Source organism: Sebastes umbrosus, chromosome 3 (assembly GCF_015220745.1).
Source record: "Sebastes umbrosus isolate fSebUmb1 chromosome 3, fSebUmb1.pri, whole genome shotgun sequence".
Lineage (NCBI taxonomy): Eukaryota > Metazoa > Chordata > Actinopteri > Perciformes > Sebastidae > Sebastes > Sebastes umbrosus.
The window spans coordinates 27,389,008-27,405,015 of record NC_051271.1 but is presented as its reverse complement, the minus strand read 5'-3'; the positions used below and the strand labels follow the sequence as shown (position 1 = coordinate 27,405,015).

The following is a 16,008-nucleotide window of genomic DNA, read 5'->3' as shown; positions in this document are numbered from 1 at the left end:
AATTCCATACAATTCCATGCATACAACAAGACCACAAACACATACAAGTTTGACTTCCTTTATGACTGCAGCATCGGCTCAGACTTTGGTCGATAAGCAGCGATCAAGCTACCCGTCGGTTTCATCTCCAAAGTGTGTAAAAGTTTAGTTTAGCTCTCCTTAAATTGGACGATGCAACATGCACGTTTCAAAACACGCAACTTTTACTTTAATGCAAGCTGTCTCTGTTTGCGGCTCTCGACTTCCTTGCTCAATTTCCATGGGGTGTGTCTAGAAGGGAAACTGCAAATTGCGAAATCTGATCTGAGATCTGCAAAAATTTGCAAAAATTCTTGCGAGACTCGTTGCCCGACGACCAATCCTAACCTTGACTATTCGAGATCAATGCTTAACCTTAACTATTCAAGGTCAATGTCTAACCTTAACTAACCTTCTAACCACTACCAATTTCCATTGTACAAGTTAGATAATGGAACAAGCTGATGCTTTTTTGCGCTGAATTGCATTGCACGTCTTCATTCAATGCGACAGTCACACAAGCAAAGCGTTAACAGCGTTTAGGCAGCATCGGCTATCGAAGAACGAGCTCATACACGTCAACATACATTTGCATCAGCACAAGTAGGACAATGAAATTAGGAAATACCCCTAAACTGACATTTTTCATTATACACCGTGAACAACTGCAGATGAATTATACTTCATGCACCGATCGCAGATGCAGGTTTGTGAGCATAATGTGGATGTATTTTGTGATGTGGTGTGAAATGCTTGCGTGTCTTCGCCTCATGGTTGTGTGTCCCCGTGTGTTATATAACATCTATTCAAATGAATAAAATCACACCCAACAAAGAGAACATCTTGCAGAGAAACATTTAATTCAATTTCATGGCAGGACGAAATAGCCTGCAGCATTTATCACTCTCTCTCTCTCTCTTACAGTTACAACCCACAATTATCACCCCCTCTGTGCATGATTTTTAAACAACATTTTGGCGAGCACGGTGGGGGTGAAGTCCAACTGTGCTGCAGCAAATGGGTGCATAAAGGTGGAGTCAGGAAGCCTTTGTTAGTCGAGGATGGAGCTGCATTTATGAAGTTAAGGTTTGGCACCTGGCCGACTAAAAAGAAGTGGCAGTAATAATGTGCAACACAGGTCATTTATACATTCGCACAAGTGCTAAATGCACAAAGGGTAAAAAACTTGTGCACGACTGTTTTCAATGCTGTGTGAATATTGGCTCAATATTTGTTAAATTAAACATTCTTAAGACTCGTAGTGGTGTCCGGTTAGTGAGATACCTACATTTTGCTTCTATGTACCGTGAAGCTGAACTCAACGCATCACGTGTTTGTGGTGTGTGTTACTTACAGCAGGTTGTTGATACGTCATGAGGACGGCGTAGCTGGACAGGTGGTTGCAGGCGCAGGTCGTGTGTGTGTTGTTGGTGTGTAACAGGCGGCAGCCCTGTGTAGACCACCTGCCACTCCCAGAAACCCCTGTACCGTTCCAGAAGGAGCAGTTGGCGCCAAAGTGGTTCTCCTGCTGTGGAGACAAGCGCACACCAAAACATGTATTAGTGCCAACAGTATAAAGGATACTTAGAACGCTTGGGCGAGATAATGAGATTATCGTGAGACACGATATTGATTGGCCACGATAATGGTCCTCACGTGTCCACGATGACAGAACGAAATTAAATTATGTTGAATACAGGGATTCTGCCAGTATATTGCAAGCCTGGCAGGCCTAAGATGACTCTCCGACGGGGCAAAGCATCGGGGCATTATGTATTTTTAAGATATTTTTTAAACTAAAATGTGTTATACAAGTAGCGAACTCCTTTAAGAAATAACGTAGGTTGTGTGCTTAAAGTTAGCGAGTGTCGGCTTTTGCAGTCAATAGAGAGAGAGCGAGGGAGGGAGTATGTGTGTGACGGTGAGAGGAAGTCAGCCGTAACTAGTAACTAGCTGTGAAGTGTGCGTACAGTTCAGGCTGTCGGTGAATAAATGCTACAACTCCTCAAGACACAAGCCAAGTTCCTGTGTACAGTAGGATTTTTCCATACATGACTCGGCACGTCAGCCCAGCACGGCAGGGATTTAAGTCTCCATTACAACCCGCTACTCAAAGGAGGGGCTGTAAAACGGTGACAAACACATTTCATTTCCTATATTCTTCACAATAAAAGTCCCCTGTTATTTTGTTATTTAAAAGCTTTTATTTTGAAGCAGCAAAATCAGGAAATGTTGGGATTTAATAATCTGCCGAGACTCCCTCCACAAAGAGCAGCCGGACAAAAACTCCTCCCACGGTGAGCAATCAGCCCTCAATCAAAGGTAACACAATATAAACAATGGCGAGACTGTACTAGGACAGTTACTAGTCACCAGCTGATAGATCTGATTTATGGTTCTCAGCATGTCCTTGTGTAAAATAGCGCTAACTGTCTATACATTGTGGCCACAATGTATGTGTCTCCAGTCCATAGATATTATAGAGATAAATCCCTTCAGCTTTTTTGGAAGATAATATCGTATATATTTTTTTTTCTTAAAGCGATTATCGTCAGTAGAGGTTTCAATATCGCCAAACCCTAATACTTAGTGACCAGATTCTGCACAAAAGGAATTTGCTCATTCAGAACATTTAATTTTGAGCTAAGCAGATTTCCAAACAGACCTGCAGGTGCCTGAGGGTGAAGATCACCGGCTCGGAGAGGTACACTCTGTTGGATCCTCTGTTCACAGAGGCAGAGATGACATGGGAGTTGACCACCAGGCTGCTACGTCTGGCCTCCGATCCCTGGCCCAGCCCCAATCCGAGGCGCAAAGTCGAGTTCTGGGTGGTCAGGAAGGAGCCCAGGTTCTTATAGAGAGAGAGGACCAGCTTCACCTGGCCTGCAGAGGAGAGGGGGACTCAGTGAAGAGCACATTCCTCTTACATTTTATAATGTTTGCATTTTTGATATGTGGACAAAAAGTACTTTCACAGCCTGTTACTTGTCTCCCGCCTACCAACTCAGGCAATATACTTTATAACACTGAGCTGTCACTGTATAAAATGTTGATTAGTCTTGGCGCGTGTCACTGACCATTGTTGCTGTACTGTTGCAGAGCCAGTGCTGATATCTGCAAGATGCTGTCGCTGTCGTAGGAGTGAGGGAACATCAGGTCCTGTATGTCTGCCTCTGTATTTAGTACGTACACCTCCAAATCTGTGCACACACAGGAACAGGCGCACACAAAAGCTTAGCCGAACTGGTAATTTCCACAATGTGTAAGGAAAAAGAAAGAAAGAGAGAGACCACGTACCAACATTTGGCGCCCTGTCACTGAAGTGGCCTTCGTAGAGATTGTTAGCCAATAGAAATGCTCCTTTCTCTACAGCGTCTAACAGCAGTGATGCTGAGCGGGACTGGTCACCACTGCTCATATCCGCCCAGGACACCAGAGCCTCAGGACTCAACAGGTTATCAACTGTCTGAACGACCGCCTGACAGAGAAAGACAGAGTGTTTTATTCTTATTACTGATTATCAATCTCTCTGTCTATCTGTCTGTCTATCTTACCTGAACATAAGCTCTGCATGTGCGTTCCCTCTTCTGCAGCTGAAAAGGAGAAAAACATCTATTGTTAGAATCATCATCACTGACATTTCCGCTCTCATTTCCAGGAAAGGTCAAGTACACTTCTGCACTGACAACAGGAACAATTTACCTTGTTGTAATTGCGTGCTGCTGACTCTTTATTGGCTGGTCTCAAAGCCTGGAGCTGGGAATCCAGGATGTCCAATAGCTGTTCAATTAGCTTCACGGACATGCTGACATCACCGGCGTAGATCCGTCCCCGGGTCTGGCCGGCCAACTCCCCAGCAATGTTGGCCGCGTTCTCGCCGCTCTTAATCTGGAGTGAGGCGGGGGTGTTTGTAATGTCAAACATTTTGACATTTAAGAGAGAACTGCTTGCTGACTGGCTTTAGGGCATTTGTACAGTGTGTGTGTGTGTGTGTGTGTGTGTGTGTGTGTGTGTGTGTAACTAACCTTCTGTGCAATTTGGCTGACCCAGGGAGAGGTGCAGTTGGAAAGGTCAGGCCCTCTGGAGCTCCAGCCCACTGGAGACTGCATGCACTGATATGAAGCTATACCTGCAGAGAAAGGACAGCTCATGTTTTTACAGGATCTGAGGGGGTTTGTCACTTCTGTTTCTCCTTGCACATGTTTTTTACACTTATATGCAGCCCAAAAACACTTACAACAATTTTTTTCTGTAACTGTCACGTATTAAATATGGATTTCATCCATAATTAATGAAAGACAAGGCTGTCAATAAAATATGAGTGTATTTGAATATATTCATGAAATGAACTGTAAACCGGGAAAAAGTCCAGTAATGGATACTAATGGTTTTGTTTTAGTTTCTGGTGTTGCTGTTTTGGCCGCTTGTGTGAAGAAGGACTCCATAATATGGTAAGAAAGAAAAAATAAAAATAAATAAACACGTACTATGAAGTTGTGGCTAAAATGTTAGTTACTTCAAAACAGTTCATGCACACCATGAAGTCTTAGTGACGGGTGTGTAGGATGAAAAACTCTTGACTTGGATTATTTCCTTTCCAAGTTAAGTGTGAGCAAAAAAAACTGCCTATTTACACATCCAGCAAGAAGCAACATTAGCATTCATTTGGAGTCGTGTTTGAGTCCACCTGATGAATGTAAGTACAATATTCACTCTCCTTTCTCCTGACAAAAACACCTGGGTTGTTGGCTTATTAGCTTGCTTGACTGTCTTCACCAGCAAGTGACTAACTTTGAGACGGAACAAGTAAATGCACCGTAAAAAAAAAAGCAAAACTATGAACACTCAATAAAGCATCAGAAATGTTTTTGTTGCTGCTTTGTATAGGTATTTCATGAAAAACAGGACAAGAGCGTCTGTTACACATCAGGTCTGAAAATGAAATGTATTTATAAGACAACAGCCACGCCCACCACACATGATTTACAGTGATATTATATTATTCCCCGGTGAAAACAATAAGCTCTGTGCTGAAACCATGTCCGAAAACCATTCAACATGATTGGATGAAAATGCACCACAGGCTTATCTACATAATCTGCATAACAGCTTTTGCTCAGAGGGAGCGCTGGGCTGAGGAAGACAGCTGCACAGCGAGAGGAAGAGTTGACGAACCCAGCTTCTCTTGACACTACAACCTCTGTTCTTCTCTCTCTCATCTGAGGGCAAGTTCAAAGAGGGGACATGCGACTACATTTCAAAGGGAAACGAGATACAGACACACACATGCACACACAAAACTCAACACACAGACTGGCATGCTCACACACACACACACACATGCCACACCTACCCAGTGACCCTTTCGGGCAGGGCCTCTCCACCGTCTCTCCCTTCAGCGTGTACGGCCACGAGACGCCTCGTGCCACCCGGCCCTCACATCTGCCCACCTGACCGGGGCCCCCGGGAGCCAAGGGGACACGCAGAGGTGGACGTGGGGTCAGAGGGACCATGGCTGTGATCGGCCGCTGGTCAAAGGGTCCTCGGTTGATGACGCCAATGGGGTGAGAGGCCGACGGCCGCACTGGGGTCAACGCGACAGTGGCGGTGTAGGAGCGGACGGTCGTCATCAGAGAGGAGAGGGGACCTGGAGGGACGGAAACGCTGTTGATTCTATACTTTCATCAGCATGTCCATATACACAGGTGCACTTGTTCCACAAACCTTTAGTGGGCGGTGGCGGTGTAAACTGTAGCGGGTATCTCAGCACGTAGTAGTTATTCCACACATACAGCTGGTTGTCTCTGGGGTTGTAGTCTATGGAGGAGATGTACTGGTAAGGGTTGGGGAATGGTATTTGAACGGGCAGCTCCTGTCCGCGGCTGGTGTCGTAGGCATAAACCACCATGTTGCTGCCGACTCGGCCGTCCGCCTGCCCCTCATCATCCTGGAAGACGGAGCGCACGGCGTAGAGCACGCCACAGGCCATGAAGGCGTTGCTCGCCCCGCGCTTGTCAAAGCCGGTGGCCCACGTACCCTCGAAGCGCAGGGTGTACGGGTTCACCTGCAAGAGAAAAAAAGACATGATGAGAGAACTCGGTAATAAAACTCTTCTTCCTTTGCTCCCTCTAATCATCGATGTGTTTTCTTTCCTCCTACTGTACCTGGCTGACCACGATGCGTCCATTATTGGCTTCAGTAGAGTAGATCACCCACAGGCCGTTCTCGTCCACCGCCAGATCAATGTCTGACTTTCCTCCCCAGCGGTAAGGCGAGGTGTCGTGGTAGTTGGCGTTGACCACCACCGCCTCGCCGCTCTTGATGCGTGTCCGCAGGTCATATTTGACCAGGTTGCGCGTTCTCTCCTTGTTGTAAAACACGGCGCCGTCATACACCACAAAGCCTGTGCCATCCACGCGGCTAGGCAACCTGGGACAGAGAATTATGAAAAATATGAAGTGTACATGCAAATTACACTATTTATTAGGGCTGTCAAAGTTAACGCGATTATAACACGTTAACACAAATTTGTTTTGACACCACTAATTTCTTTAACGCATTAACATTCAATTTTTAGGTTGTAGCAGGCTCAGTTTTAAAACTAGAGTGAAGATACTGGCATCATATCGTACCAATGTCATACTAGCTTGTCGCGAATGAGACTAAATAACGCTCCAAACGTACGCTAAATTTTGGCGAGGACGAACTGGCATGGCTACTTTCAAAGGGGTCCCTTGACCTCTGACCTCAACATATGTGAATGAAAATGGGTTCCCTGGGTACCCACGAGTCTCCCCTTTACAGACATGCCCACTTCATGATAATCACATGCAGTTTGGGGCAAGTCATGGTCAAGTCAGCACACTGACACACTGACAGCTGTTGTTGCCTGTTGGGCTGCAGTTTACCATGTTATGATTTGAGCATATTGTTTATGCTAAATGCAGTACCTGTGAGGGTTTCTGGACAATATCTGTTATCGTTTTTGTGTTGTTAATTGATTTCCAATACTAAATATATACATACATTTGCATAAAGCAAGCATATTTGTCCACTCCCACGTTGATGAGAGTATTGAATACTTGACAAATCTCACTTTAAGGTACATTTTGAACAGATAAATGTGTGATTAATTTGCGATTAATCGCGATTAACTATGGATAATCATGCAATTAATCACAATTAAATATTTTAATCGATTGACAGCCCTACTGCTATTTATATTAGGATGTAATTCGTATTATAGATTAGGAAAAGAAAGTTAATTGATTGAACTGGACGTGATATTAGTCTAAACTAACTTTTCTTAGTGAATTCGTGAATTGATTAATCGTTTAATCTATAGATTAAATGCCAATCATAAGTGTCCAGAGCCCAAGATCACATCTTCAGCAACACATAGTGTGCACATAGACATTACTCACTTGTAGGTGGTGGTGACTCTGTTCTGGCGGTAGTCGTCCCAGGTGGCGTACTCATACAGCACCTCTGTCCTATATGGCGTCCACGGCATGACGTACAGCCTGTCGCCAGCCTGCAGCGGGTCCTTACACCACGCCCCCGACTGATGCTCTGCCTCCAGGAGAGAGGAGGCCGGCTGGATGCTGAGCAGTGAGCCGGGACACACGAAAACTGGAAGACGGGAATTAGGAGGGGAAGACAGCAGGATGTGAGAAAAGAGAGGAAGAGGGAGGCGGGGAGAAGAAGAGCGGGGAGGGAAGTCAGGAAGAGAAAAGAGTGGAAAGATAGTGGAGGCAGGTGCGGGGAGAAAATGGATCGATGCGTGAAAAATGGATTGAATTAGATGCAGTTGATGCAGCAAGAAGAAAAAATAATGAGGAGAAAAAGAGAGAGAGGGATTTAAAACACCTGTGCTGATCTCGAGAGGCAAGCAACAGAAGAGACATAAAAGTGTTGAAAATCACACACTGTTAGCGTGTGTGTGGTGAGTAATACAACAGGGACACTGCAATGAAAGGTGTGTGAGTGTATTTGTGTGTGTATGTGTGTGTGTGTGTATATGGGTTAGTGCAAAAAGAGTGAAAAAGAGTGTGAGGTAGAATCAGGGACGCAGAAAGCGGGGCTAAATTTTGCCTTGAAGTGAATGAGAGGGCAGGTTAGTTTACGCCGAGCACAACGATTGGTCCACCCACATGTCAATAACTGTATGAACACATATGTATACTGTACAGTCTCACACTGGCATGCAAATAGGCATGCACACACACTCACACACAGAAGCAGTGCTTGGTAAGCACACATCCAGAAGGATATACAATCACACACATTTGGTCTTATTTTTCCTATGAAGATAAATAAGGGGCTCTTCCTATAAGGGAAGAAAAGGGAAAATAAGCATGAAGAGGATGATCAGACAAGTAGGAAGGAATGACTGGAAGGAATTAAAGAAAGAAAGAAAGAAAGAAAGAAAGAGAGAAAGAAAGAAAGGTGCTTATGCGTGAACAGGAAATAGAGCGAAAGAGAGAAAAGGTAAGACGAAGATTATGTTTATGTTTGTGTGAGCAGTTGTGTTTATGTTTGTGTGTGCACAGAGAGACCGAGAAGGAGAAATAAGAGACAGAGAGATCGACCAGGAGCGAGAGAGGAAGAAGAGGAACTGGAAAGAGAAAGAAAGAGAGAAAAGAAGAAGAAGAAGAGAGACTATAGGTGCAGAACCTGGATAAAATTGGATAAAAGGACGGGTGTCAACAACAAGAGATGGATAAAATGGGGGGGTGGGGGGGGGGGGGAAATAACCGAGTAGGAAATGAAAAAAGGGGGCAACATCCAGCATGACTACGAAACAACGTCCTAGGGTAGGAGGAAGAGAGAGAGATGGTAGGAGAGAGGAAGAGAAGGAGAGAAAAGAGGTGGGGTCGGGGGTAAGAGATCAAGATGCTACAATGTTTTGTCTTTACCTTTTTGGTCCACTTCTACTCAAGCATAGGAAAAAAAAGAGGGAGAGAAAGAAAGAGAAGTCAGAGGGTGAAAGAAGGGAAGTAAAGAAAAGCAAGAAAGCAAGCAAGAAAGAAAGAAAAAAAGATAGAAAGAAAGAATTGCACAGATAAAGATTTTGGAACTCATTCTCGCCACAAACTTTATAGTTCACATAAAAGAAAGAAGAAGCACTAAAGAGAGCCAGCGTACACCGCCCCCCCCACACCCCACCTTGCTCTCCACCTCCCTTCCCTTCCCTTCCCGCCCCGTCCTCCCCCTTTCCCCTCCCTCCACCTCCCCTGATCTCTCCTTCCCTCAATCAGGCTCCTGTGGAGAAAAGAGAGCAACTCCCGTGGCGTGAATCTGAAAAAGAAAACACACACGCATGCACGCGCAAGTGCATACGTGACACTCTCGCTAACACCCACGCGCACACACACACACACACACACATACACATACAGAAGACATACACTATGCAAATGTCCTATACAGTTTAACCCTCTCTGTACTTTTCCTCCATTCAAATTTCATCTGGTATTTCAAACACACACACACTCCCTGAGAAAAAAAAAATCTTTTCTACCATCACTCTCTCAGGGACACAGTCGACATCAGAGGTTATAAGTACAAAGAAAAGCACCATAAACCTACAATATAGCTAGGCAAAAATAGATTAAATCTATGTGTTTTTTGCATGCACATGCACATATTTGAGTGTAAACATGTTTGTGTGTGTGTTTATGTGTGTTAATATATATATATATATATATATGCATACTTACTGTAAGGGACACACTCATACTGGATCTCCAGATATTTGTATGTTCCAGGACAGGGGTCTGGGAAAACGTCGACCCCTGCGACCACCACACACTGAGTCCTGTTGTTACACCTGGAGGACAGCAGATGGATGGATGGATGGGTGTGTGAAAGGGATGAAAGAAAGAGAAAACAATGAAGGGAGGGAGAGTGATTAACAGACAGGAAAGGGGAAGCAAAGGACACTCCATTTGTCTACTCTCCCTCTCCCTCTCCCTCTCGCTGAATATTGATCAGTTCTTCTAGGAAAACACTGCTGAGTACACAGCTAATGGTGCAGCCAGGCACTCAGACTCAGCTGGAGAGATTACTGCACAACACAAGTATTGGTCTTTGTCTAACGTTTCCTTCTGACATGATTTCACACGCATGTTGTATAGCAGTGCACGCATACCGTATGTACGAAACAGTAGATGTTCTCATTGATTGGGTTTAACTGCTTCCAAAATGTTTGCACATACTCAAATAGCACAAGAATTAACACTCCAATTTGCGTCTTTGCTGGATGATTTAAGCTCTTACACAAACACAGTCAGCAAACCCAGCACATACACACCTCTGGGCCATAATCTTGAGTGCGTCAGGGAGGTAACACTGTGTGTTCTCCATCTGGAAGGGGTCTGCGTCACAGATCTTGTCATCGGTGCGTCCATAGTTGGCGGTCTCCACCATAACCACGTCACTTCCTGGGCAGCGCAGCTCTATTGGGTAACCCTCGCACGCCAGCTCCCTGCGCAGCAGCCCGAAGGGCATGGCGGCCCGGGACATAGCTGCTCATGAGGGGTTAGAGGTGGGGATAAGATGGGAAGAAGAAGAAAGAAAAAAGAACAATTAGCATTTACTTTGTCTTCAGACTGCAGTGATCTGGAGAATCCAGTTGACTTACTTAGACAGCAAATTAATCTGGTTGTCTCTTTGTATAAAGTCAGGAAAAAATAACCTATGCTATAAGAGGTAGCCCACAGCTTTTCTACAGGATATGGGATCCATGGATCACTTATATAGAATCTTCTTAACCTTTCTAGGGTATTTACTTAATTATTAATTATTATTTTCTACGTGCTGTTCTTTTCTTTTCTCTACATTTATTTAATTAAGTTATAAATTTATTTATTTAAGGTTTCTATCTTACCACCATGAACTATACTACTGTAGTACTTATTACTTTTAATTATAACTAATTAAATTATTTCAAAAATATTTTATATGTTATTTTTTCTGTAACTTTACCTCTAGGGGTGGGAAGAAGGCTGGACCTATCTCTGTGTGGGAGTGAGAGGCGATGTGTATGTGTGTATATATGTATGTACATATTAAATGTTAAATGTAAGATATATATTTTTTTGTATTATGGCACTGGTGTTATGTTTTGTTATGTTTGTTATGCTATGTTTGGGGAAAAAAAGGAATAAAAAGAATTTTCCAAAAAGTCAGGAATAATGTGATTTATAGGCAGCAGCCTATGAAGAGCTAAATATCAGTCTAGCAATTTAGTCTTGCATTATTTTGGGGGAGGGACGAGGTGTACTTTGAGCTAAATGCTAACGTCAGCAGGCTAACATATTCACAATCCTCTGACTGGTGAGTTCCAGCTTCTCCCATCTGGTCGGAGGTTTAGGGTCCCAAGGTGTAGAACAAAGCGCTACAGGAACAGCTTTGTTCCAGCTGCAATTGTTCATTTAAATAAGTCCTAGCAGCTTTTGCACATATATTATGGCAAGTTTATCCCTTTTCTCATTTTATTGTGTCTTTTTTGTCCTGATATTTCAGTGTTTTTTTTATATTGTTCTTGTGGCCTTCTTCTTTTTGCTGGGTCCTGATCCCAGTAAGCCTTTGAGTACTCTTTTGTCTGTCTCTGGTATGCGCTCTACCTTATTGTCAATACGGATGCCATCCTCTATTTTTGCTGCAAAACAAATCTACCTACGAGTACAAATAAAGTCACCTGAACCTGAACCTGAACCTGAACAATTACAAAATGCTGACATGCTGATGCTAAGCCTCAAATTTACCAAATTTCATAGCAACAGTTGTTGAGACATCTCACTGAAAACCACAAATATCAACCTCATGTTGTCACTTGAGTCAGAGGCAATCCATCCAAAAGTTGTTATAAGTTCCAGTCTGGACCAAACGGGTGAACCGACTTTGCCATCCACAGAGCCACACCACTAACCTAGCATGGCCAAACAAATAGTCACATTTGAAGCAGCAGAGGCTGAGATATCATATCGTAAATTTGCGAGCCTGGTTTGATAGCTCAGGGCTTTTGCCCTTTTCTATCCATAGGCAGTTATCATTGGAGTGACGAGAGAGGAGATGGAGGAGCCCAGTTGGTGTTGAGGCAGCATGGCCCATGCCCAGCCAGTTGAGGATTTTTTATATATATATATATATATTTTTTTTTTTCCTTATAACAAAACAAATTAAAATGAAATATGGATAAAACAAAATGGAGAGAAAAAAAATAAATTAAAATAAATTAATTAAATTAAATTAGAAATAAAAATAATTAATGAAAAATAAATAGATACAAATTTTTAAAAAAAGGCTGAGATATATTGACTCTTAGTCCCTTGTATGGGTCTGCTATACATGTATAGCCTGAAAGCCTAAATTCAGATAACCCTGATGACATCATCTCAGTTATTCTTTCTGACTTTGGAAATCAGTTTTGATTTTTTTTGCAAACACAAACTAACGTTATGCCTGCAAGATTAAAAGTCAATGACATTGCGTACGGTTGAAAAAAATAGTAAGTATAACTTGACAAGAGTAGGGCTAGCTTTACCAATGAGACTAGCTTACGTTAACTATCCAGTCTTGTCCCCAAATCAATTAGCATGATTAGTATAACGCTAGCACATAGCTACGTTAAGTGTAACCATAGTAACTGACTCCTTGCAGCTTGTGTGCTGCCACCCTGTGGTGTTCAGAGGATGAGGCTCTGTGGGACTAGTTAACGTTACACTCTCTGTTGTAATAAAATATTCAGGGTGTTTTTTCTCGAGCCAGCGCATTAATTTAGAAACAGTGAACAGACAGTTTCACTGGAACTACTTGATGGACATCCTGCAGCCAATCAGAATCAAGTATTCACCCAGACCATGATATAAACAGAGCAGGTATGTTGATACACACTCTAATCATTTGTAATTAATTACAATAAATATCATTTATAATAATAAATAATAATAATAATGCACATAGTGCACTTTCATAGACTAAGCTACTGGAATTACCCTGCACTATATTCACTTTTAACAGTCTCTTCTGCACTATATTCACTTTTTAATAGTCGTGTATCACAGCTGTTACCCTGCACTATATTCAGTTTTAACAGTTTTCTTCTTCATCACCTTGTATTTTTATATCTGGTATATTTTTTGGTGTTTACTGCCTTTTTACTAACATATTTTGTACTATGGAACTGTGATGCTGGAAACTTGAATTTCCCTTGGGATCAATAAAGTGACTATCTACCTATCTATCTATTTAAACACCATACTCTGATTACCTCAATCTAAACATGCTGATAACATAGTTAACACACCTTTCTGCACTGTTAACACCTCATGTGTGACTCAATTAAATCTTTAAAATGCAGACATGTGTGTAAGTTTACACTGAAAGTATTCCCAGATGCAAACAGAGTGTGACGGTTGACATAAATCACACTGCACCTCCACTGTGACACCTCACATGTGATGTGATGCGTGGGTGCATCACAATATCTTGTGTTTTAATTCAGTGGGGAGGATGAAGCTTATACTACTGGCTGTCAGATGCTCGGTAAACAACAAACTGACGAGAACAAGGTTTTATTATTTTATTTTATTTCCTTTGAAAGGCTCACTTTGCCACATCTCTCTGTGTGTAAACTCACCTGACTGCCATATTAATCCATGTAAACCATGTTTATTGTAGAAAATCACATTACGATTACCTTAATCCGGTTGTTCACATCATGTTGAGTATCATGTACACATGAAAAGATGTTTGCATGCTTCAGGATTAAACCCACACTTAAAGGGAACACGTCGGTGTGATCAGTATGCTACTGGTGTACTGTAACTGTCCGTGGTGCTGAATGACTGATTGTTTATTAACTAGGAGCGACAGGCAGGCGGCTTCTGAAGCAGCTCCCCTTGGCAAGCTGCACACTTCAAATGTTTTGGTAAGCTTTTGTTTATGTAGGTCACAAGATGACTTTGCCTTTCTGTAGAGGCAGTGGGCTGAGTTCCACTTTTCACGATGACTTTGCCCACTTTGCAAAACAATGACTTATATTTGAGTCACGCAAATCTACGTAGCACTGGCATCATCCATTGCTTCCTTTTTCAATTTCTTTTTTTTTTTTGTGAATCATCCTGCTGATTGCTGTGCCAGGATCTACACCTTTAGACATGATACTACCTCAGCGCCGTGATGCTTACCTTGGCTGGAGGGGGCGATGTGAGCCAGAGTGAGCACACACACCCCCAGGAACCACAGTGACACAGCCATGCTGGGCAGGAAGAGTTAGGGCGTCACACCACCAGCCGCGTTAGGAGAGCCTGGGGAGGAAGCAGTGAAAGTGTGAGATTGAGGAAGTGCACCCTCTCTTTGTGTGATCAGTGTGTGTGTGTGTAGGATGGTCTATGAAACACACTGACAGTGAAAGAGTGCACGTGAGAAAACACAGCAGTTTGGGAGAGGGACAGAATAATAGAGAGATAGACAGAAAGGAGAGAGAGAAATAGATAACAATTGAGCATTCGGTGCAGCGAAAAGTCCCTCCATCTGCTGTTACCATGGTGATAGCACAGTGCAGTCTGAGAGAGAGAGATGTGCTGGGTGTGTGTGTATCTGTGCGTGTTTGTGAGTGAAAGCACACGCATGTGAGTACGTGTTTTAAGTCCGTAATTAGCTTGGAGCAACAGTGGCCACTGACCCATAAAAGAGTCTTAATCTTTCCATACTCACACACACACACGCGCACATAAACACACACACATGCACACACACACACGGGGTAGGCAGAGGGCTGGGCTCAGCTTAGGCCACTTTTCAGTAATCCTAAATAAATGATGTCGTGCAGACGATCTCTTCCCCAGCAGGGGTAACGAGGTAAACAGCTGACTGAGGGCGCAGGTGATCAGAGGGTGATGCTGCGCTGTGGAGTTTTACGAGGGAACATACGGGACGCAGGCAGGCGGACGAGATACAAGAGAACAACAGTAATGTGACTCCCTAATAGACTGAACTCTTGGCCCTGGACAGAAGGGAGGATGGAGGCTGAACTGCATCATGCACGGCATCACATTTATTATTATTTATTTATTTTTTTGCCTGCTTAGCATTCCAATCTGCCGCTGCAGTGAGTGCACAGTATCCAGCATGACGGTCTCTCCAAAGTGTGTGTGTGTGTGTGTGTATGTGTCAGTGTGCAAGTGGTGTGCATGTGTGTGTACAGCTACATATGTGTGCTTGCGTGTGTTTGTTTGTGACTCGCTTTTCTCTCCGTCTTCTTGTTAGGTAATGACGGCAGACAGATTTAGGTCACTCCTCAGCAAATGTCCAACATGCATTCAGAGACGTGTGCTTGTACAGGGGCACACGTTAACACACACACACACACGCACACACACACACACACACACACACACACACACTCTCTAGAAGGAGAAGAGAGAGACCTCTGCCTTCTTTAAGTCCACTGAACCAACAAGACTGTAATAAAGGCCTCAGGACCACTGTGATATACACACATAGACATACACACACACACACACTAAACATAGTACATAAAAGACTCACCAGAATGAGAACCTTTCCGTTTTTCAGCACATGCACACACTGACACACGTACACACACGTACACACACACACATACACAATACGTCTCATCTCAGCCAAAACCCTTATGGCAGCATGTTCTTTTGCTTGCAACCCCCATTGCTCTCTCTCTCTCTCTCACACACACACTTGCACACACACGCACACACACGCACACACACCCTTAAGTGTTGATGCAGAGTAAGTAGAGCAAGGACACTGATGGGCCTTGACAAAGCCACACACCCAGTCCCCCTGTTCGCAGCACCATGCTCCCTGCCTGCAACCAAAATCCAGCCCCGGGCCACCGGCCGGCCTACTTGGAGGAGCAGCAGTCTCTAAGTGAGTGTGAGTGTGAATACTGCATACATACACACAACCATGCACACATGTACAGTATACACAGAGAGACTG

At 43.5% G+C, this 16,008-nt stretch overlaps 1 protein-coding gene across 3 annotated transcripts in view; it reads right to left on the bottom strand.

Moving 5' to 3' along the window:
- The window catches only part of LOC119485359 (adhesion G protein-coupled receptor L1-like), a 33,986-nt gene that overhangs the window by 7,969 nt on the left and 10,009 nt on the right, over positions 1 to 16,008 (bottom strand). For 2 of the 3 annotated variants that reach the window (XM_037764904.1, XM_037764905.1), the window contains exons 2-15: positions 14,214 to 14,333; positions 10,334 to 10,547; positions 9,741 to 9,850; positions 7,443 to 7,650; positions 6,183 to 6,447; positions 5,743 to 6,082; positions 5,372 to 5,665; positions 4,044 to 4,147; positions 3,721 to 3,906; positions 3,573 to 3,611; positions 3,316 to 3,496; positions 3,096 to 3,218; positions 2,684 to 2,901; positions 1,373 to 1,546 (exon numbers count right to left, since the gene is read on the bottom strand). In XM_037764904.1, the coding sequence (XP_037620832.1) occupies positions 1,373 to 1,546; positions 2,684 to 2,901; positions 3,096 to 3,218; positions 3,316 to 3,496; positions 3,573 to 3,611; positions 3,721 to 3,906; positions 4,044 to 4,147; positions 5,372 to 5,665; positions 5,743 to 6,082; positions 6,183 to 6,447; positions 7,443 to 7,650; positions 9,741 to 9,850; positions 10,334 to 10,547; positions 14,214 to 14,283 (2,526 nt within the window). In that variant the 5' untranslated portion in view covers positions 14,284 to 14,333. Of the gene's footprint in view, positions 1 to 1,372; positions 1,547 to 2,683; positions 2,902 to 3,095; positions 3,219 to 3,315; positions 3,497 to 3,572; positions 3,612 to 3,720; positions 3,907 to 4,043; positions 4,148 to 5,371; positions 5,666 to 5,742; positions 6,083 to 6,182; positions 6,448 to 7,442; positions 7,651 to 8,936; positions 8,952 to 9,740; positions 9,851 to 10,333; positions 10,548 to 14,213; positions 14,334 to 16,008 lie in introns of all 3 variants that reach the window. The other variant, XM_037764903.1, reaches the window with a different exon arrangement.